This window comes from Magnolia sinica, chromosome 19, assembly GCF_029962835.1.
Source record: "Magnolia sinica isolate HGM2019 chromosome 19, MsV1, whole genome shotgun sequence".
In the NCBI taxonomy this organism is placed as follows: Eukaryota; Viridiplantae; Streptophyta; class Magnoliopsida; order Magnoliales; family Magnoliaceae; genus Magnolia; species Magnolia sinica.
In genome coordinates, this window is record NC_080591.1 from 4,628,566 (window position 1) to 4,652,295 (window position 23,730).

At 41.4% G+C, this 23,730-nt stretch overlaps 1 protein-coding gene and 1 non-coding gene across 3 annotated transcripts; both read left to right on the plus strand.

Moving 5' to 3' along the window:
* The first annotated feature begins 201 nt into the window (after positions 1-201).
* On the plus strand, positions 202-22,362 carry LOC131235365 (protein NUCLEAR FUSION DEFECTIVE 6, mitochondrial-like). 2 transcript variants are annotated; one of them, XM_058232527.1, is made up of 3 exons: positions 202-422; positions 1,194-1,312; positions 1,565-1,596. In XM_058232527.1, exons 1-3 carry the CDS (start codon positions 241-243, stop codon positions 1,579-1,581), a joined length of 318 nt encoding a protein of 105 aa, XP_058088510.1. In that variant the 5' UTR covers positions 202-240; the 3' UTR covers positions 1,582-1,596. The 2 variants fall into 2 exon arrangements, with proteins under 2 accessions (XP_058088510.1, XP_058088509.1); XM_058232526.1 differs by lacking the exon at positions 1,565-1,596 and adding an exon at positions 22,176-22,362 and having other exon boundaries at positions 208-422.
* Positions 12,160-12,266, plus strand: LOC131235765 (small nucleolar RNA R71). The gene has a single exon (XR_009166286.1). It is a non-coding gene; the product is annotated as a small nucleolar RNA R71 (small nucleolar RNA).
* Positions 22,363-23,730: the final 1,368 nt, after the last annotated feature.

Below are 23,730 nucleotides of genomic sequence, written 5' to 3' on the forward strand. Positions count from 1 at the left end.
TTTACTCATTATTTTACTTTCAGCCGTCCATCTGATAGCCGTTAATTAGCTTGTTAGGGTTTTTTTTTTTCGATCAGTGTACGTAGACAATGGACGATCTGGATAGCTTTGTATCATTGCCATATGTGAGAAAGACGAATCACCACCATTTTTTAAACGGTGGAAAACTAATACAGGAGTCAAAACCGGAAAATAGAGAAGCGAGATTTCAAGCCTTCTGGAGCGGAAAAAGGCTAGAGAATGGCGGCAGCCGCAGCAGCAGCTGCTTCTGCTTGTGGAAGAAGAGTGCTTGCAGTCTCTTCCTTATCTGCTACTTTCTGTAGTAGCTTCAGATCTATCTCTTCAGCAGCAGCAGAGCAAGCTGCAAAATCGGGTGGATTCTCTGCGCGTTTCTCTCGACGCAAGCTTCCTTTCCTTTCAAGGTCATTTTTTTCTTCCATTTTTTTTTTTTAAATTTTTGATTTTTTATAATTGGATTTTCTTCAGTTTTAATCGATTCTGACTGTTATTGCAGAAAACCCATTTGAAAATTTTGGGTTATTTAATGATTTTTGCTGTTTTTTTTTTTCGTTTTCTTGTATATTGGATTGTCTTCTGTATTGAGTTTTCTTGGTTTTAGCTAATCGAGACTGTAGTTGTTGCATTCTTCCGAAATATATTGATTTTTTTAAAATTCATTTTCATTGATTTTCAGTGCATTTCCTGAATACCCATATCGATTTTTTTTTTCTTCTTTTCTTTTCTTTTCTTTTGGGTTTTTGTTACGTTGGTTTATGGATTTTAGTTAGCCCTTTTCTCCCTTCTGAGGAGTATACCTGTACATGCACATATTGGATGGTTGGAAAGATCCTAGCCGTTGGATCAGTTTCCATCGAGTGGATAGTTGGAAAGAAAACGGTCAACTGTTCTAGTTCAATGACGAAATTCAAATGGTTAAGGTTGCTTGATCAGTTAAATTTTGGGTAGTGACTCATCCTTATTATGGCCTTTGATTTGGATGGTCCGGATTAACGGACACGCATGGCAGATGTCTGCATCATATAAAGCCTTTTTTCTGATAGAGATTTTTGTTCCTTGAGCCCACTTTCTTCTTTTCTCTCAGTTCTAGTTGATTGGGACTATGATTCATGAAAGCTCTTACAAAGATTTCATTGTATTTCTATTGATTTTTGTTTAGTAATGCTGTTTTGTAGGCTTCCATCAGAGTTGGGTTGTGTGCAGTCTTTGATGCCACTGCACAGCGTTACTGCTTCTGTGTTGCTCACTTCCAAGCTTTCTTTGAAGACTGGAAGCTGGGGATGGCTTTCCGAAGGTATGTCTTATTTCGACTTTCTCATTTTCATTTATGGTTTAGAATCCGAACTGCTGCTTGCTTAGTACAGAGAATTTGTTTGCTGTAATGGGTGGCTTTACAAGCAGATAGTATCTGCTGTAGGCTGCATTTCTAGAAGTGCTTGAATTGTTTTTCCTGCCCAGTTCCAGTGGTGCTCAATGCTTGTTTGTTTTCATTTCTTGCTTGCTTGGGACACGTTGACAATGCTTTGGGATGTTTGCTCTTATGCAGCCAATGGGAATTTATGAATTCCCTTCCCCATTTCAAATTCATTAGCATGTGTTTGCATCGTGCACATGGGTGAGATTATATAAATGTCATTTCTGTTTGTGCCTTAGTTGCAGGATCCTTCTAAATAAGTGCCGCTCCAACTTCCAACCCCTGTTTTGGACTCACACTTGCTCCTGCTTCCTACCTATTTAAACTTGAAATTGATGCTTCCCTGTTCCCACACGCGATTTTGTTGCCGCTTTGCTTCCCACTTCATGTCATTGTATTCTGTGCGCTCGTATGGTTTGAATTGATTTTGCAACATCGGCAAGAGTCCAAATAATAGTCATTTGGTGAAAAGTGTAAATATCATTTAATGGTTCTGTAGCTCTGTTTATAACTTGAGAAACATGTGGGCTTTATGATGCCTATCAACTTATCTAGTTGTTCATGTTGATGCAGGCCCACAGCCCATCGTAGGGCCCATTGTGTGGTTTTGGACTATTTATTGATAGATTTGGGGCCTAAATATCAAGAACCACAATTTATTATCTATGGAAGATATGGGGGCTGATGTAAAGACGTGATTGGTGATATGGTTGAAGATATGGGAGTTGATTTTAAAATGCGAATGGAGATTTTGAGGATTATTTTCATTGTGTGTTAACACACACACACACACACACACTGACCCCAATTATTAGATTGCCTTCAAATCAATCTAATCTACCTAATATATATATATATATATATATATATATATTAGGTAGATTAGATTGATTTGAAGGCAATTTAATAATTGGGGGGGATTTTCAATAAAGATTCATTTAGGGTCTATAATTTGGGGGGTAGGGATTAGAAATTTTCTGAGTGTAAGTTTTCTCAAGTATTGTAAGAATAAGCTTGATATCAATAAGTTATGTTTCTAGTTTGGGAGCTTTATGCCGGAGGAGTAGCCGGTCATTTCGTTAGGGACAAAACTATTGCCTTTGTTGAGGATAGGTTTTATTGGACCAACCTTAAGCAAGACATGGCCAAAATCATCGAGCAATGTAGGACTTGTCAATTGGCAAAGTAGAAAAGGCAGAGCACTGAATTATATACGCCTTTGCCATTTCCACATCCTTCGTGGCAAGATATTTGTATGGACTTCATGCTTGGGCTACTGAAGACTATCAGAAAGCATGATTCTATCTATGGTGGTGGACTGTTTCATGAAAATGGCCCATTTTCTTCCATATTCCAAAATGCTTGGTGCCTCCAACATTGCTAAGCTTTTCTTTGGAGAGATGGTTCATTGTATGGTTTGCCAAAAACCACCGTGTCTGATAGAGATGTGAGATTCATGAGTTAATTTTGGAAGACACTTCGGCATATGATGGATACAAGACTTCAGTTCTCATTGGCATGCCACCCTTAAACTGATGGTCAAACGGAAGTGGTTAATCGAAGCATAGGTAACATGTTACAATGTCTTGTGGGTGACCATATGAAGACTTGGGATTCAACTTTACCAGTCGCAGAGTTCGCATATAATAGCTCACTTAATAGGTCTATAGGCATGCGTCTTTTTGATGTAGTGCATGGTTACAAACCTAGGAAGCCTATGGATCTTATTCTCATGTCAGTCTTCCATAGACCATCAGAGTCCTTAGATACATTTGCACGACATATTCATGATTTGCATGCTGAAATCAAGAAACGGATTAATGTGAGCGATGAAAAGTACAAAATTTTTGTTGACTCTCATTGCAGATTTAAAGAATTTCAAGAAGGAGATTATGTGATGGTTCGAATAAGGCCAGAACGGTTTCCGCAAGGGGTCGTGAAGAAATTACAAGCCCATAGTGCAGGACCTTATAAGATATTGAAAAGATTGGGCTCCAATGCATATATTACAGATCTTTCACTTGATATGGGCATTATTTCTACATTCAATGTGGAAGATCTTGTGCCTTTTAAGGGTTGAGCATCTCCACCCACTAGCCTTTCTCCCAACCCATACAATAACCCAGATCTCGATCCATTCTATGACCCATGGCTCTTGCCGATCAACCTTTCCATCCTTTGCCTCCTTTACCTTCCGTACCTACCAAAAGAGAAGATATAAAAGGTATCTTAGATGAATAAGTGCTTTCTACTAGACACATAGGTTACCAAAAATATCTCGTCAAGTCGAAGAATGTTCACTCCCCAAGTATAGGGTTGTGATGTAGTAATAAACTCGGTAAGACCGAGGTCGAATCCCAAGGGACTGATACTTGTATGTTACCTGAAACTAGGTAGAAATAGAACTAGCCTAAGATGAAATCTAAATTAAATATAAATTGATGAATGATGGTGAGAGATTAATGTAAAACTTAAGAAATTCAGAGGAAGGCAACTAGGGATTCAGAGGATCCACTTGTAGAGATCAGGGAGATCTTATGCCTGTTTCAAAAATCATGGAAATTAAACTGAACTTCCTCTGATATAATTTTAAAGAGATGAAAAAGTATATGAATTAGAATGGATTCCATCACCAAACCATGCCCAGGAGACAAGGAAAACAACAGAATTAAACTAATTACCAACCAATCAACATGCTATAAAGGTTAGGAAGGGTACCGTCATCCTACCATGCCCAGGAGACGATGGTGAACAACAGGGCTTCCTGATGTCACAAACATAAAAGGAAGGAACATGCTCAAAGCCATTGCAGACCCATTGTAATTTTAGTCACAACAGACCATTAAAAACTAAAAAAAAAACATTCCCTTAATTAAAACCAAAATCAACATCAATTCAGTCTAAACAAAAGGCATGGCAAAAAGTCTCCCATCACGCTACAGGCTTCACCTCTTAGCCCTAGCTAAGAGGTCTAGCCACTGATAGACATGATGAGGCTAGATCTCACAAAATACTAATAATGAATAAATAACCAAATAAAAATATTAAAACTACTCTCTCAATCTTTCTCTCTTACCCACGTCTTACCTTTTGGTCCCTGCAATTTGATAATTTTCTCTCTCCCCCTCTCCTCTTTTTATCACTCCGAAGGTCGGCTGGAGGGTCCTCCAGCACAAGAGGCGGTGCGTGCTGAAATCGGTGGAGAACTGACTCTCTTTACGCAGTGCTACAGGTTTCACAGCCGGAACGCGCAATAGAAAATACCACTTTCCTTGATTCCTTTCCAAAAAGATAACATCACCTGAGATGTTTTTGGGTGATCTACACAATGGATGGGTTGGATCTTCTCATTGGCCAGCCGTGGTGGCCCACCTGGATCGTCAGATCCCTGCGCAGAACATGGCTTGCGCACAGGGCTGCGCTGGCGATTTGTGGGGCCCTTGATCAGGATTCTTTGAGAAATCCAGTCCGTCCATCGAATGAGGCTCGAAAAAATGGTCGGGGAAGACGTGTTGCAACTCAGGTTCGGTGTGGCCCACGAAAGCTTTCCTTGCACCGTCTGTCTTTCGTATGGACGATTGGAAACCGTTCTCCTCTGCCTTCTGGAATTCTGTCACCTAGGTAATGTTTATAGGGAGCATGGGCATCTGATGAACGGTCCAGATCCGACTGATGAATCACGATAGTGGCCCACAAGATTTCTCCGCAGCTTCTGACGTGAAACAGAGCTTCCGCGTCGGAATAAAAGATGATTGATGGACCCCACAGTGATGTTTTTGATAAAATCCACCACGTCTATTGAATTCCTAACGAAAAACCAGTCAGGAATGGACGGTTTTGGAGTGTAGTTGGTGTGGTCCACTGAACTTTGCTCGCTGCTGTCCATCCTGCGATTTATAGTTAGGATCTTCCAGTAGCTTGCATGAGGACAAATTGACACCTAAGAGGGTTTTTGCCCCCCTATGGACGCAATAGACGGTACTGATCATCCATTTGGATGATGTGTGGGGCCCACTAGCCAAAAAAATGGTTGGCCAGCGTTGGACGCTGCCTCTGTGATGAAGAAGGTGCGGGTCAGCTCGGCTTTGACCGGGCTAATCGTCCGGTGCGGCATGGGCGCTGTACCTCATGTACACGCGCTGTACATGCGGAGTCCACTGTGATGATCGTGAGAAATCCGCTCCGTCCATCCGTTTTGACACGCGGTTTAAGGGGTTGAGACCAAAATTGAAGTATATCCAGATATCAGGCGGGCTCCACATAACGATTCAAGGGGCTGATCTGTCCGTTGGGCCACTTCCAGAGGGATCTGAGGGTTGAAATTCGGCGTGTACGGTTAATTTGTGGGCCCTTGGTCATGTATAAAGTTTTGAGCTGAACGGATGGTGGGAACCCCGTGATCTTGCATTCTGGATGATTTTCGAGCCACTTGAGCTTCAATTTTTCGATTTTCGCATATCCTTGGTGTGTAATTCCATCGATCTTGGTCCCCTGGAGTCCGTTCCTTGCCTTTGGTGTCATCAGAGCGCTAAATCCATGCTTTAAGCAGCTTTTTTTCAGGCCATGCTCGTAAATATATTCTGCATCACAAACACGATTAAATCGGGTCATTAAACGATATCATGCTTGTAAATCCAAGCAATAATTGGGGTCTAATATGCAATATTTGACCCTTAATACAACCCCCAACCAGCATTTTGCTAGTCCCGAGCAAAGTATGCGAAAAATAAGTTGAGAATTACAGGACAATTTCTATGAACTCGAGTGATTTTTAAAAAGCAATCTAGATACGAGAATTCTAAGATGCATGAATGTTGGGCATTACTTCCTCCTGGAATCAAGCGCACAGTAAATTTCATAATCAAGTTTAAAGTATTTATGCATCAATTAGAACATTTCTAAACATTGAGTGCCATGAGCGTATAATGAAATCTTTGCTTATCATCAAGGTTCACTTCTCTATTTCATGATGTCATTGGTACTCAACAAAAGCATTCAGGACACCCAAAACCTAAACTAAACTTGCCCCATTCTTCCAGTTTTTGATGATTTTCACACTATATCAACTTTTAACCAGTAACGCCAAGGAGGGGAATCGAATCTACACCTATAGGGAGCAAACCTATGGTGAAGACCGTGCACTCAACCTTTTCCAAATATCAACCTTAGGGAATCAAATCCGCACCTATAGGGAGCAAACCTATGGTGAAGACCATTCGCCCAATCCTTTCAATTTCTCAGGTTGGTTCCTTTCAAGCTTAGTGATCACTAAGTTAATCCTTTAATATTGAATTGAAACCTCAATGTGTAAGCGAGATGTGGCATGTGAAATCATGACTCAATCAATGTTTAAAACTTCTAATCATGGATTTATATTTTGAACTTAACTGTGAAATCTACCAGATGATTGGATCCAAGAGTCGTAAATTACCAACATTACGTATCTTATAGTTCTAAATCAAAGATGGTCGCCAACATCACTTCGACTTCACAAGAATTTTCAGAAAAATTTAAAAATTTTCACAATTTTTACTCAAGACCAAGAAAACACTGATTAGGCAACCTAATCTCCCATCCCCAACCTAAAATCTACATTGTCCTCAATGTAAAAGATAGATGAGCATGCAATGCATATGAGACAACGAAATTAAGTGAGAAGTGATGGAAAGATAGTACTTGGACGAATGAATCAAGAAGCTTCCCAAAGATATCTACGAAAGAGCGGGTCAGCACAAGAGAGAAACCAATAACAAAAATAAAATCCTACCTACACTTTCGCAGGTGCTCTCGATTGCATTTAGCGTATGCAACAAGCCTTTTAACCCCTAGGTTGCCCCTAGTGGATGAGTTGTAGTCTCGTGAGGGTTTGCAGCAATGTTACCCACAAACATTGAACTAACTAACTAGGAAAATGAAACGGAATGAAAAGCTGGGTTGGCTCCCAGGAGCGCTAAGTTTACCGTTTATCCTAAAACAGCATAAAGGAAACTATCCTAGTCCTATGAAAACAAGAAACCTACCTATACCTCTATCAGACTAGGAGATCAATCCTGGTAAATAGGATCAGTCAGAGGTATGGACATGTCCTCTGAATCAAATTTATCGACAAATGGCTTTAAGCGATGTCCATTTACTTTAAACTCCTTGCCATTGTCAGGATCTTTTATCTCAACGGCCCCATGAGGATATGCAGTGACCACAATGTAAGGGCCAGTCCAACGAGATCGAAGCTTACCTGGAAAGAGATGTAATCGAGAATTATACAAAAAGACTTTCTGACCAGGTGTGAATGATTTTCGTAGAATACGTTGGTCATGAAACGCCTTCATTCTGTCTTTGTAAATTCTCGAGTTCTCGTATGCATCATTCCTGATTTCTTCAAGTTCATTTAATTGAAGTTTACGTAGCGAGCTAGCGTTGTCCAAATTGAAATTCAGATTTTTGATCGCCCAGTACGCTTTATGTTCCAACTCCACCGGCAAGTGACAAGCTTTCCCATAGACAAGTCTAAAGGGAGACGTTCCAATAGGGGTTTTAAAAGCAGTACGGTATGCCCATAATGTATCGGTCAATCGGATTGACCAATCCTTACGATCAGGGTTAACCGTTTTCTCTAGGATATGTTTGATCTCCCTATTGGAAATGTCAGCTTGTCCACTTGTCTGTGGATGGTATGGGGTGCTCACCTTATGAGAGATACCGTATTTCTTCATTAAGCTCTCAAATGGTCTATTACAAAAGTGTGAGCCCCCATCACTAATGATGGCTCGAGGCGTACCGAACCGCGAAAGGATGTTCTCTTTTAAGAATTTAATGACCGTGCGATGGTCATTATTTCAGCACGGGATTGCTTCGACCCATTTAGTGACATAATCTACGGCGAGCAAAATATATAAATTTTTAAATGATTGGGGGAATGGTCCCATGAAATCAATACCCCAGCAGTCAAATGCCTCGATGATAAGAATGAGATTCAAGGGCATCATATTTCGACGGGACAACGCTCCCAATTTTTGACAACGCTCACAAGCTTTGCAAAACTCATGAGTGTCCCTGAACATAGTGGGCCAGTAAAAGCCACACTGTAAAATCTTGGCCGTGGTCTTTTTAGCAGAAAAGTGACCACCACAGGCCTGTGAGTGACAAAAGGAGATGACACTCTGATGCTCATCATCTGGTACACATCTCCTCAGGATTTGGTCTGGGCAATATTTAAATAAATAAGGATCATCCCAGAAAAAGTTACGTACCTTGGTGAAAAATTTATTCTTATCTTGCGCAGTCCAATGTGTCGGTATGGAACCTGTGGCAAGGTAATTAGCAATATCAGCGAACCAAGGTGAATGGGAGACTCTGAACAATTGTTCATCAGGGAACACGTCATTGATATGTGTCATTTCAAGGGAATCAGAGGGATTAAGGCGAGAAAGATGGTCAGCCACTACGTTCTCTACTCCCTTTTTATCTTTTATTTCTAGGTGAAATTCCTGGAGTAGGAGGATCCATCGTATCAGGCGGGGCTTAGAATCATTCTTAGAAAGAAGATACTTAAGTGCCGCATGGTCTGTGTAGGTAATGATCTTGGATCCAATCAGGTAGGACCTACATTTGTCCAAGGCGAACACTACGGCTAAGAGTTCCTTTTCCGTAGTCGAGTAGTTCACTTGGGCAGGATTTAGAGTCCTACTCGCGTAATGAATGACGTAGGGCTCTTATCTTTTCTTTGACCTAGAACCGCTCCAAGAGCATAATCAGAAGCGTCGCACATAAGTTCAAAAGGAATGCTCCAGTCGGGTGGTTGTATGATGGGTGCACTAGTCAACATGCCCTTAAGCTTGGTGAAAGCTTCCTGACATGGCTCAGCCCACTCGTATGGTACATCCCTTTAAAGTAGATTACATAAAGGACGAGAGAGGAGACTAAAGTCCTTTATGAATCGCCTGTAAAATCCTGCTTGTCCTAAGAAAGATCGCACGTCTCTAATGTTCTTGGGTGGAGGTAGGTTAGAGATACGATCGATTTTTGCCTTATCCACCTTGATTCCTTTGGACGAGATAATATGTCCAAGGACAATTCCCTTATGAACCATGAAATGGCACTTCTCCCAATTAAGTACCAAGTTCTTCTCTTCACATCTTTTCAGCACACATTTAAGACTTTCTAAACACTTGCTGAAAGATGAACCGAAAACAGAGAAATCGTCCATGAAGACCTCTAGATATTTTCCCACCATGTCAGAAAAGATACTTGTCATACAACGCTGAAAGGTGGCAGGGGCATTGCATAATTTGAATGGCATCCTTCTGTAGGCAAAGGTGCCGTAGGGACATGTAAATGTAGTCTTTTCCTGATCCTCAAGAGCGATTTCAATCTGGTTGGAGCTCGAATACCCGTCAAGGAAACAGTAATAGGAATGACCAGCTAGCCTTTCCAAGATTTGATCAATGAAGGGTAAAGGAAAGTGGTCCTTCCTCGTGACGGTATTCAGCTTCCTGTAGTCAATGCACATTCTCCAACCAGTAGTAACTCTTGTTGGTACGAGTTCATTATTGGCATTGGCTACGATGGTGATCCCGGACTTCTTAAGAACCACCTGAGTTAGACTCACCCATTGACTATCGGATATGGGGTATATGATACCCACATCCAATAGTTTAAGAACATCGGCCTTAACCACTTCCCTCATGTTTGGATTTAGTCTACGTTGTGATTGCCGAGCGGTTTTCGCATTATCCTCAAGATAAATGCAGTGGGTACAAATCGAGGGGTTGATTCCCTTGAGGTCCGCTATCGTTCATCCAAGGGCTCCCTTATGCTCAATGAGAGTAGATATGAGCATACTCTCCTGTTCTTTCTCCAGGTGGGTAGAGATCACCACCGGCTATGTCTCATCTTGACCTAAATAGACATATTTCAAATCAGAGGGCAAAGGTTTTAGGTCAATCTTCGGCGGCTTGATGTTAGACGGTAGAGGCATTATATCAGTTTGGGGCAACTCTTCAAATTGTGGCCTCCACCGGTTAACTTCAAGTACGCACACGTCTCCCTAATCATGTCATCATCAAAATCATGGGAGTGGGCCAGGCACGTCTCTAGAGGGTCAGAGGATAAGGTTAGGTGCCGTATCTTCCACTAAAGAGTCAATCATGTTAATGTTGTGGAAATCGTCATCATCCTCTAAGTTTCTGCCGTTATTGAAAAAGATGTTTGACTCCAATGTCATATTCCCAAAAGACATAGTCATGACACCATTCCTGCAATTGATAATTGCTTTTGAAGTGGCAAGGAATGGGCGACCAAGAATGACGGGGATCTGAGTGCTCATGTTATTAATGGGTTCGGTGTCCAGGATGATAAAATCTACAGGGTAGTAAAATCTATCAACTTGGACCAACACATCCTCAATTATCCCTCTTGGTACACGAACAGAGCGATCAGCAAGTTGTAGTGTGGTTAGGGTGAGTTTTAATTCACCCAAACCTAACTGTTTGTATACCGAGTAGGGAATCAGATTGACGCTCGCTCCTAAGTCAAGAAGTGCATGATCAATTCGATGGTCCCCGATTACACATGATATGGTTGGGCTACCGGGATCTTTGAATTTCTGTGGCACGTCTTGCTTTAGGATGACACTCACTTTCTCGGTCAAGAAGATCTTCTTTTGAATACTCCGCCGTCGTTTGGTCGTGTTTAAGTCTTTCAGGAATTTGGCATATGAAGGTATCTGTTTTACGACATCAAGTAGAGGAATGTTGACTTTCACTTGTTTCAACACCTCTAGGATATCCTGAGAGTTAGAGAGAGGTTTTGGTGCGACCAACCGTTGGGAAAATGGAGCAACTGGCTTTTCTAGAAGTTCCGGTTCTAATTTTTGTGGGGCCTCACTAGATCCATTATTGTTATCCTCTTCTGGTTCTTGAGGCTTTTCGGGCCTAACCGGAAGGGTTTTATCAATGATCTTCCCACTCCTAAGAGTGGTGATGGATTTAGCGTGCCCCATTTGATTTGAAGGGCCGGGATCACTTATCTCGTATTGCGGTTTAGGATTGGGGAGTGGTTGTGCAGGAAACATTCCCTTTTCTATAACCGTCATACGTGAATCCATCTTTTGCTTGAAGTCTCGCATTGCCTGGGTCAGCTCTTGCATGAAATTTTGAACTGGTTCTTCTTGAGGTTTCCCTTGATTTGGATTTTGATTGAAGAAACTTTGAGGGGTAGCAGTTTGTCCATTTCTCCAACTAAAGTTTGGATGATTTTTCCAACCAGGATTATACGTATTAGAGGTTGGTCCATTGAAAGGTCTTTGATAATTATTTACGGCATTGGATTGTTCATTCAACACTTCTCGAAAGGCGGGTATTGTAGGGCAATTTTCAGTTGTATGAATGTTGCAATCATAGATGCCGCAAACACTTTCATTAACCTTATCCTTCTTTCCTTCCATGGCCTCAACTTTTCTTATGAGCGTAGTCACTTTATACTTGAGCTCATCCTTTTCTTTCAAGAGATACAATCCACCTTTCTCCTTTAATTGAGCTGGCCTAGACGTGGTGTTCGATTTTAGGTAATAATCCCATGATTGTGTTTTTTCAGCAAGACTATCGAGGTAATCCCATACCTCGTCGACATTTTTATTAATGAATTCTCCATTACACATTGTCTCGACCATTTGGCACATGGAAGATGTCAGTCCATCATAGAAAAAATTTGTAATGCGCCACGTTTCAAAGCCGTGTTGTGGGCATGAATTGACCAAATCCTTGAACCTTTCCCAACATTGGTAAAATGTTTCATCCTCCTTTTGGGTGAAGTTCATGATTGCTTTTCTAAGGGTAATCGTTTTATGATGTGGAAAAATTTCTTTATAAATTCCCTTTGCATATCATTCCATGTGCCAATGGATCTAGGACGCAGTGAATGTAACCACGTCTTAGCCTTCTCTTTTAAGGAAAAAGGAAAGAGTCTCAGCCTGACTGTGTCCTCAGACACATTTTGAAAATATAAAGTGGCTCTGATCTCATCAAACTCTTTCAAATGTAGATATGGTTCTTCAGATTCAAGCCCATGGAACTTAGGAAGGAGTTGGATAACCCCTGGCTTGATGTCCATATGTCCTGTATTTTCAGGAAAAATCATGCATGGGGGCGTACTCACCCCCGCTGGTTGTAAATAATCTCGTAAGGTACGTGGCGGGGGTGCTTGATACACCTCATTCTCATCTTGAATGTCCTCCACCCTAGGTTGGGGTAGAAGAGGTTGGTTTTCAGCCATCACTTCAATTGACTCGGGGGATTTCGAGTGGTGTCTAGTCCTGCGATGGATAGTTAACCCCTCAACCAATCCTCCTTCAGTCAGAAGACGTTGAGTGTTGTCACGGGCCCACTTGGGCATGAAACACTCACAGCCCTTAATCAAATTTGAAAGCTAATCCTAAGAAAGGAAAAGAAAATCTAGAAGGAAGGAGAGGGTTGGAAAGAAGTTACCAAATTAGAAGCCCTAAGTAAAAAAACCTGCAAAAGAAAACAAAACAAGTCAGTTTCTAAAGAGAAGATCTAAAAGAAGAAATTCCTAAAGGAAAGTGAAAATTTCTAAAATAAATGAGGAAAGTCCTAAACTAGAAAGTAGATTACTACAAGAGATCTGGAAAATAGAAAGTAGAGAAGGAGCTTATCGAATTAGAAATTTCTATCTTAAAAGCCTACAAAATAGGAAAGTTAGTTTTTAAACAAAAAGTCTACAAGTAGAAAATTTCTAAAAATAAATTAGGAAACAAAGTTAGATTCTAAAATAGTTAGAATTAGAAAGTTTCTAAAATAGAAAATCCAAACCTAAAATTAGAAAGTTTCTAAAAACAAAAGAGGAATGTTTCTAAAAATAGACTATTTCCTAAAAATAGAAAAAGTAGAGGAATTAGAAAGGGATTACCGAAGTAGAAGTTTATGTGAAAATCCTACAAAACAGAAAAACAGGTTAGTTTCTAGAAATCAAACCAAAAAAAAAATAAAAATAAAAATAAAAAATTCTAACCTAAAATTAGAAAAATCCTAATCTTAAACTAATCCTAAAACCAATTAATTTTAGAGAATCGTAGCCGTCAGTCCCCGGCAACGGCGCCAAAAACTTGTTCACTCCCCAAGTATAGGGTTGTGATGTAGTAATAAACTCGGTAAGACCGAGGTCGAATCCCAAGGGACTGATACTTGTATGTTACCTGAAACTAGGTAGAAATAGAACTAACCTAAGATGAAATCTAAATTAAATATAAATTGATGAATGATGGTGAGAGATTAATGTAAAACTTAAGAAATTCAGAGGAAGGAAACTAGGGATTCAGAGGATCCACTTGTAGAGATCAGGGAGATCTTATGCCTGCTTCAAAAATCATGGAAATTAAACTGAACTTCCTCTGATATAATTTTAAAGAGATGAAAAAGTATATGAATTAGAATGGATTCCATCACCAAACCATGCCCAGGAGACAAGGAAAACAACAGAATTAAACTAATTACCAACCAATCAACATGCTATGAAGGTTAGGAAGGGTACCGTCATCCTACCATGCCCAGGAGACGATGGTGAACAACAGGGCTTCCTGATGTCACAAACATAAAAGGAAGGAACATGCTCAAAGCCATTGCAGACCCATTGTAATTTTAGTCACAACAGACCATTAAAAACTAAAAAAAACATTCCCTTAATTAAAACCAAAATCAACATCACTTCAGTCAAAACAAAGGGCATGGCAAACAGTCTCCCATCACGCTACAGGCTTCACCTCTTAGCCCTAGCTAAGAGGTCTAGCCATTGATAGACATGATGAGGCTAGATCTCACAAAATACTAATAATGAATAAATAACCAAATAAAAATATTAAAACTACTCTCTCAATCTTTCTCTCTCTTATCCACGTCTTACCCTTTGGTCCCTGCAATTTGATAATTCTCTCTCCCCCTCTCCTCTTTTTATCACTCCGAAGGTCGGCTGGAGGGTCCTCCCGCACAAGAGGCGGTGCGTGCTGAAATCGGTGGAGAACCGACTCTCTTTACGCAGTGCTACAGGTTTCGCAGCCGGAACGCGCAATAGAAAATACCACTTTCCTTGATTCCTTTCCAAAAAGATAACATCACCTGAGATGTTTTTGGGCGATCTACACAATGGACGGGTTGGATCTTCTCATTGGCCAGCCGTGGTGGCCCACCTGGATCGTCAGATCCCTGCGCAGAACATGGCTTGCGCACAAGGCTGCGCTGGCGATTTGTGGGGCCCATGATCAGGATTCTTTGAGAAATCCAGTCCATCCATCGAATGAGGCTCGAAAAAATGGTCGGGGAAGACGTGTTGCAACTCAGGTTCGGTGTGGCCCACGAAAGCTTTCCTTGCACCGTCTGTCTTTCGTTTGGACGATTGGAAACCGTTCTCCTCTGCCTTCTGGAATTCTGTCACCTAGGTAATGTTTATAGGGAGCATGGGCGTCTGATGAACGGTCCAGATTTGACTGATGAATCACGATAGTGGCCCACAAGATTTCTCCACAGCTTCTGACGCGAAACAGAGCTTCCGCGTCGGAATAAAAGATGATTGATGGACCCCACAGTGATGTTTTTGATAAAATCCACCACGTCCATTGAATTCCTGACGAAAAACCAGTCAGGAATGGACGGTTTTGGAGTGTAGTTGGTGTGGTCCATTGAACTTTGCTCGCTGCTGTCCATCCTGCGATTTATAGTTAGGATCTTCCAGTAGCTTGCATGAGGACAAACTGACACCTAGGAGAGGGTTTTTGCCCCCCTATGGACACAATAGACGATACTGATCATCCATTTGGATGATGTGTGGGGCCCACTAGCCAAAAAAATGGTCGGCCAGCGTTGGACGCTGCCTCCGTGATGAAGAAGGTGCGGGTCAGCCCGATCCGGTGCGGCGCGGGCGCTGTACCTCATGTACACGCGCTGTACATGCGGAGTCCACTGTGATGATCGTGAGAAATCCACTCCATCCATCCGTTTTGACACGCGGTTTAAGGGGTTGAGACCAAAATTGAAGTATATCCAGATATCAGGCGGGCTCCACATAACGATTCAAGGGGCTGATCTGTCCGTTGGGCCACTTCCAGAGGGATCTGAGGGTTGAAATTCGACGTGTACGGTTAATTTGTGGGCCCTTGGCCATGTATAAAGTTTTGAGCTGAACGGATGGTGGGAACCCCGTGATCTTGCATTCTGGATGATTTTTGAGCCACTTGAACTTCAATTTCTCGATTTTCGCAGATCCCTGGTGTGTAATTCCATCGATCTTGGTCCCCTGGAGTCCGTTCCTTGCCTTTGGTGTCATCAGAGAGCTAAATCCATGCTTTAAGCATCCTTTTTTCAGTCCATGCTCGTAAATATACTCTGCATCACAAACACGATTAAATCGGGTCATTAAACGATATCATGCTTGTAAATCCAAGCAATAATTGGGGTCTAATATGCAATATTTGACCCTTAACAAAGAACATGCTAGAGTTAGATAGTTCGTGGATTACAGAGACCGACCTTCAGAGTCTAGACCCGGATATCGTAGAATGTTATTGCAACTTTATTTCTCCATAAGCGAACTCTTCTCGGCCGAGGAGAGTTGATGAGGACATCCGAGCACCATTCAGAGTATACTAGAGGAGGAGACCTTTGGTCCCAGTTTCAACATCTTTATGGTTGGATGATCATTATATTGGGGCCCGGATGAAGTATTTAGTCGTCTTAGAAGACCCCACATGCATGTTTATGCATCTTTGAAGACGCCAAATTGGGAAGATGCATGTGGGTTGCATATAGGAGCTTATTGAACACATCTAGACCGTTGGATTGAGTGGATGCTTTCATTAGACTGTTGGATTTCATGCGTTGGATCATCCAGACCGTTGGCCCATCTTGATTGTTGGGCCATCTAGGCCGTGGACATCATGGGACATTAGTTTAGTTATTTTCTTAGTTATTTTATTTATTTTGTGGTTTTTTATTTTATTTTATTTTTAATTTTTAATTTTTATTATTATATATCTTTTAGTTGATTTAGGGGGTATTTTGAATATTTTAGAGTAATAAGGGTATTTTTGTAAAAACACCCCAAATAGACTATAAATCCTTGGGCGTGTGAATGTCCTAGGGTTGATATGCATTGAATAAAAAAGTTCTCTTTTGCTTGAGCAAAGAAAACCTCTTGATATTGGAGGGGTGTGAAGCCATGGAGTGATTCAATCTCTCTCTCTCTCTCTCTCTCTCTCTCTCTCTCATTCTCTTCTCACAAGGTATTATCTTCACTTTTCTCTTCTTTTCTCTTACTTTACTTCCCCCGATCTTTCTCAATCTCTCCCTATTCCTTTATTTTCTTTTTATTTTTCCCAAAACCCATCCCCATCTCCAAAATCCACCTAAACCTATACTTAGCCAAGCCGTACGATCGTACGGGTCAACCCCCTTAATTGTACGGACGCCCATACGGCCAGCATTTTCCCCGTTTATTTTCCTCTTTGATCTTTGCTCCTTTCCCCTTAAATCCCCTAACTCTAAGCCTAAAACCCTAAAGCCCTAACCTAGAACCTAAATTCTCATTTCTTACATTCTAATTCTCCAATCCCAATCCTAACCCAAAATCCCCAAATCTCCAAACCCTAATTCCCTAATTCATAGTTCCCAAATTTAAATTTAACCTACCAAACCCTAATTGGAACAAGTGATTTCCTTGAATTGAAATTAATTCCTATGCTAGATGGAAGTTCTATCTTCCATAGGTCCTAATTGATTCATATTTTGTTAGATCTGCATTGTAGGATTGTTTAGGGCTTTGAACTGGAACACATGTTTTGTTACTTGGATTCTTTAACTTTGTGATAGAGTAGTTTTATTTTGTGTTTTGAGTGCTTCAATTATTTCGTTATTTAGTTTTAGCACATCATTCTAGAATCTAGATCAAGCCATCTGTTCTGCATCATGATGTATGTATTTCTATATGTTTTCACTAATCGTAGAACTGGCATAGCTCGATCCTCATATTTTATTCTTAAACCTGATTGGGCATACCTTTAGCCCCATATGCTACTAATTGGACTATCCTAACCATTTAAAAAATGGGCTTCTTCCCACTTAAATGGGAGCTATTGGTGATTTTTGTCTTCTAGTGTTCATTTGTATTTTGCTAGGGGCGAGAATCGTTCAAACATCATGATATTTGGACCATGGCCCATTTACTATTGGAATTATGGATGGATTGTTTTGATCTCATCAATGTGTGCCATGTGGATCTCATCCATGTGCTCAGAATGACATGGATTCACAGGAAACAAGAAATGTGTTGCCTCTTGATGCATGGAATCCACTCTTATTATCTTTTGCTTTAAAAAAAGAAAATGAACAGAAGCCCCCCTTGAAAAAAAAAAAAAAAAAAAAACCAAAAAAAAAAATAAAATTCTATATCCATTCTGCATTGTTTTGGCGGCATGGTTGAGTGTTAATGCAGGAGATTGCAAATCCCTTTCTCCCAGTTCGAATCCGTTTTTGTGTGATCAACATACTCGGAATCCTATATCGTGTTAATAGTACTCACCCACTCACCCAAATTCTTGCCCAACAGAAGCAGAGGCCAAAGACTTGGGCTGTCGATAATTGGTTTTAAGAATCTGGGGGAGGGGGTTCTATTAAAGACATCCAATTATTTCTTCAAAAGTCCGGACGTGGCCCAAATTGGTTGCCAATATGAATAAAGAAAAGAAAACTCACCTGTTACTTATAGGTTCAGATGATTGATTTGAATTATCAATCGAATCAAATCAATTTGACTATTCGTCTGCAACAACTCTTGCTTCAATCTAACCTACGTCATTTGACAATCTTTTGCTTATCATATAAAGAGATCTGTTAAGACCATGTGCACCTCTACTTGCAGCCAACTGAGATATGTATGGGAATCTGGTTTGTGCATTAGGTGGACTCCATTGTGTAGATAACCTGGCCAAAAATTCATGTAAACTCATCAAGTAGCCGTACGCTATCAGGCGGTTATAGAAGTACTATCTGCATTCCACATCCAGTCTACATGTGGGATGACCCACCTGGTGAGTGGACCAGCGTAGTTTTCTGTAACGCCCAGGAAATTGGGGGTCGTGCATACACTCGACTCCCGAGTTCCCGAGTGTCACTTATAACTGATTTTCATTAATATGCATTTAATCAGGCTTAAATGCGCAGCTTGGAATTACTTGGAACATAAATCACATCCACAATACGTTTACTGAAATGAAAAGAGGTTAGACATATGTATATACAGGTCCAAAAATATAAAGGGGGCGCACATGACATCGCCCAACAAAATCGCAAAAGAATAGTATGTCCAAAAGAATAACGCTGAGTCCACTACTCAGTGATCCAACGCCCCATCTACTGAGCCGATGAAGACCCGCTCATCAACTGGAAGTAGGAGAACTCATCCTCCTCCTCGAGGCTCGCGTCGCTAGGGCCCTCGTACTCTGCATCACCTGCATCTACAGGCGAGTCTGGTTGGTGTTTTAAAACATCGTCCCAAAGTGTGAGTGAGTGATCAACTCAGTGGGTGCTATTAGTCTTAAGTTGTAACAAGCATCAGTTATAATATGAATTTAATGAATAGCAATCATTCATAAACAACTAACTATTCTTATTAATGCATGTGCAAGATGGATGATATGATACATGCCTTCGCTACAACGCTCCCTCGAGCGACTCCATCTAACGACGCATATGACCAACACTCCCTCAGAGCGACCTCAACTGCCGAGTTGCCACCCTAACTAGTGCGATGCAATGCGATTGTGTTAGCCGAGTTCTTAGTTAAGTTCATTCATCCAGCAGGTTGGGGAATCTGGTATACCCCACGTATCAATACCCTGAACTGGTAGCGAGGCCAAGACCCCCCAACGTGTGAGGCTAAGACCCTGCGATCCTTGATCCCGTCGGGTTCCCCATCCCCGACTTCAAGCACATGGGGAGTGCCGAGAAGAAGGGATTGCTCGCGGTCACTACGGGAAGGTGTGTGACCCTAGCGTAGGCCGACAGCTCGAACACAATGTCCCATTCCACCATGCCCGGCTCATGAGGCGGTGGATTGATTTTAATTTGGCTATCGATGGGCTACAATGGTTGTAGGGTGTTCCAGGTTCCATACATATGTGAGCAAACAGGGTTAATAAACAAGGTTGGTCAGTAAGTAGGCTAGATCGCATGAGTCAGGCGAGCACGTGACGAGCGACATCAGGTACCAGGAACCCATGTAGTCGAACTACTGCGACCCATACACACCCGCCCAAACCCATGGGTCTAGACCTAACATAGCCCTACCGATGGGACTACCGTCTCTCCTCATGTTCCTGACCAACCCGAGGGTGTGATAGTGATCCATAATATGCCAACTATCCAGGTTATCAACTAGCATAACAATATCATATTTTCATGTATCTCAATCATGCAAATCAGATACTCCTAACACGCAAACTATCATTATCATGAAACATAGTGCATATGAGTTGTGTGGGTTTGTAAGGAAGTTAAGCACTTTCTCATCTTAAGGAATCATATGCACGAGAGTAAGGAATTATACATACTATGAAGCAACACCATATGGGAAAATCAAACAAGGCATGAGCATGTAATCATCCATACACAAAATCATGTGAGAGGCAAGAACAATATCATATGAGAGCCAAACATACAAATCCATACAATTTCAACAAACACAATTCCTAGGGTTTCTCTAGATCTTCTAAATATATCATCCAAGTAATCACAATCATTAGACTCGTACTATAATTGGTGCTAGGCCACCTAAGGATAATAGTCCGCACCTTCGGGTCGTTGAAGACTTGGAAAATGACCTAGGAATGAGGGCTTTGAAGTCGATCGGCTAGAATCCTTAAAGCAAGCACTTGCATGTTAGAAATCTATGCCAATTCCTTCTCAACATATGGGTTTCAAGAAAAAGGGATGAGGGATTTACCTAAACGATCAACGGAACGATTCTTGGGGTTGTGGTGTAGGGTTTTCCTTTGGAGGAGGGATATGGACTTGCAAGATTGGGTTTCCTTGGCCCCACCTCGATCTAAGGTCCACTTTTGCTCTTCTTCACTTTCTCTTTCTTCTCTCCTTGCTCTCTAGCTCTCTCTTTACTCCCTTGGTGGTGGTAGATGTGGTGGGAGTTATAAGATAAGGAGCTAGGGTTTATTTCCTAAACTTGGGCCCTTTGGCCTTAAGTTTCCTCAAATTTCTAAAATAGCCCTCTAGGACTCCCTATTAGTGTTGGGGTGGCCCTAACACCCCCTAGGCCACCAAATTTGGTGTGTAGGTGTCTTATGGCCCGATGAAGGGTCATGCAAAGTTTGGGAACAAACGGATGAACGAATATGGGGTTTGATCATACGGTTACGATCTTTAAATGGCCCTGTGGGGTCCATTCTGGTGATTGGGGCGGTTCTGGTGGCCTTCTGGCCATGAAACTTATAGGATAGATGCTCCATGGCTTGATGAAGGGCCATGCAAAATTTGAAAATGATCGGATATGGGGTTTGGCCGTACGGGTCTGATTTGCGATCAACGGTCACCGTGCCACGATCGGGTCCCAGAATTTGTGGACGGGCGTAGGAAAATACATTAGACCTTCACCGTAAATTTAGAAGAGATCCGACGGCTGAAATGCCTGGAATTCCAGTTTCATTTGCAAGTGCCAGATTCAAAATCTGGCATTGGTGGGGTGCATTTGGCAAGTGTCAGATTCCAATTCTGGGTGTCCACTGGGTCCATGGTCCGCGATGGTCCACAAGCCCAGTGAGATCTATGCTTTTCTAAATTTTTATAATTTTCTGTCCTTCCCACGTTGTGGTATAGCCCGCACGGGCTGTTGCTAAGTGTAAACGGCCATTTGGCTCGGCGGCCCGTACTAGGTCCTATCACGACCCGTCTGGTCTACTTAGTTGGGCTAATCCTTGATTAATTTACTTGCCATACCTCACCACGAGTAGTTTAAACGAATGATCCTGCGGCAAATCCTACGTAGACGCCCTAGGACACTGTTCTGGTTGGACGGGACGTTACATTTTCGGTCCAAGTTATCTACAGGGTGGGTCTCTACTGATTCACAGTTAGGATATCCACACACATGCCGGGTGCATGTTGTGTACAAATGCGTGTGCATGTGGATATGCATGTTGGCTTAGCAAACCATAGGGCCAATCAGGATGCTGAAATATTAAAGAAAAACTAGAAGATGCCAATTCATTGCCTTCACTTCTACTGTTAAATCCATCAAGGGCTGGTTGGTAGGGGTTCTAGGCCTGACCCACCACTGACCAAGCTGAGCCTGTATTTAGGGGCCTAAGGCTGAGTTTCATACCCATTTTCTAATCAGCCCCACCCTAGCCTCGTTCCAGGCCTATTTATGATTGCTACAGATCAGCCCAGGGCCCGGGTTTTTGCCTGGATTGTGAATGGCCCTGGGTTCCAGGCCCAAGAATAAACTGGCTAAATAAAGCCAGTCCATCCCTGCCTGAGCCTCGCTCAATGCCACCCCCTTGCTCCATCCATGACAGTTAGATGATTTTATCTTTTGTTTTAATAGTCTATTAGCAGAAAGGCATTTACTTCCACACAGGCCCTGCTGGTGGTTGCAGTCTTGTGCACACTGATTTTGGGTTGGAAGTAGAATGTTTAAGCTGCTTGACCCTTCTTTTTTCTTATGATGATAGGTTTTGCAACGCCACTATAGCATGGCCGATGAGCTTTGACCAAGATGCAGGCGATGATGATAATATCAGTGTGTGCTTGGATTCTCCCGTTGAATGATTTATTCAAACTGAAAGAGGGTTATCAGTGGTTACACTGACAATGTCTTTTCATCTTTTAAATGCAAAAACGTCTCGAACCATTTTGCAATCTTGATTTCTTTTGCTATGCTTATGATTCTAACTGGTTGACCTCTCTGTTTTTCATCTCACCATTGGAGAGTTTGTTATGCTTGCTTGAATTCATCCTTTTTCATTTTGTTTGTTTAGAACTGTAAAATTAAAAAAACTTGAGGAATATCTTTAAAAATAATGAAATAAAATAAAATACTCAAGGAGAAGGCATTATGCATGTGCTAGCTGTCTATGATACTCTTGTATTCAGTGTTGTCCCCATGTCAGACTTGCTTGATTCCAAACTTATGTTACAGGGATACGGAATTACATTTAATATTTTTGTATGTTTTTATCAATACTAGTTTTTGACATTTTTATGAAGGCCTGGCTTTGGTGCATACATGTTGACCGCATCTAAATATGGTGGGTGGTGGTAAATTCCATTTTGAAGTTCGTGTTAGGATTCTGTCCACCATATTTGGATGGTGGAGATGTGTGCACCGACTATTGGTGCATACTGCTGCGGCACAATTTTTTTTGCAATTAATATTTTATTTTTATTTATTATTTATTTTTATTTTTTTGTCATTTGAGTCCTGTTTTAATACAAAGTATCGAGGTCTAGGCTTGTCACATAAGACAGATCCCTTAGCCAGGGCTTTTCAAATTCATATCTGATGTGGGTTGTTAGGGATTTGAAGGATGTGGGTATCATAGCTAGCATTTTTCTGATTTTAGCAAGACAATCCCTTTGATATTGGCAACTGAGTATCATGCTATAAGACGTGTGGTTTGTTGAGTCCATTTATTTGACTGTTTTGCCAGTTAACTGGTTGCCTCTGATATTGTTCAGAGTGATGAAATGATTCCTAAAGGGACTGGATTGCATGTGCATATGTATGTGTACATGTGTGAGAGATAGGAGGGAGTTAAACTCTTAAGACTTCTCACCACTCAGACATCGTAAGGACCGTCTCTATTGTCCAAGCACATGCCATTCTTCGCAATTTGAGAAATCACTAGGTTCCCAGTAATTACTTCAACTTTATGCCTGTTTCAACTTTATGTCAACCATCCATTTGCAGGTCATAATGGGGTGGGCTGTGCGCTTCATGAAACTCCATGAAATGCAGCATGTCATAAAGGCATCCCATTACAAACTTATACACACGCACATATATATGCATATATAATGTTGACGTTGGGCAGTCAGCGAACAGCATGTTATGAGGATGTTGAAATCGATGAGTAGCAAGATGAGGAAGGATGACAATAGAAATAGCCATTTGAGGGAATTTAGGGGTTGCATCAATAGGTAATAACATTAGGAAAAGTAGGCTTAGACGGTTTGGCCATGTGCAGTAGAGACTAAGAACAGCACCTGTCAAGAGTTACTTGGTTC

Excerpts from the sequence above, each read along its gene's own strand:
- LOC131235365 (XM_058232526.1), top strand. The coding sequence starts at position 241 with ATGGCGGCAGCCGCAGCAGCAGCTGCTTCTGCTTGTGGAAGAAGAGTG. Across the intron at positions 423-1,193 it reads AAGCTTCCTTTCCTTTCAAG|GCTTCCATCAGAGTTGGGTT; the intron begins GTCATTTTTTTC and ends GCTGTTTTGTAG. Across the intron at positions 1,313-22,175 it reads CTGGGGATGGCTTTCCGAAG|GTTTTGCAACGCCACTATAG; the intron begins GTATGTCTTATT and ends TTATGATGATAG.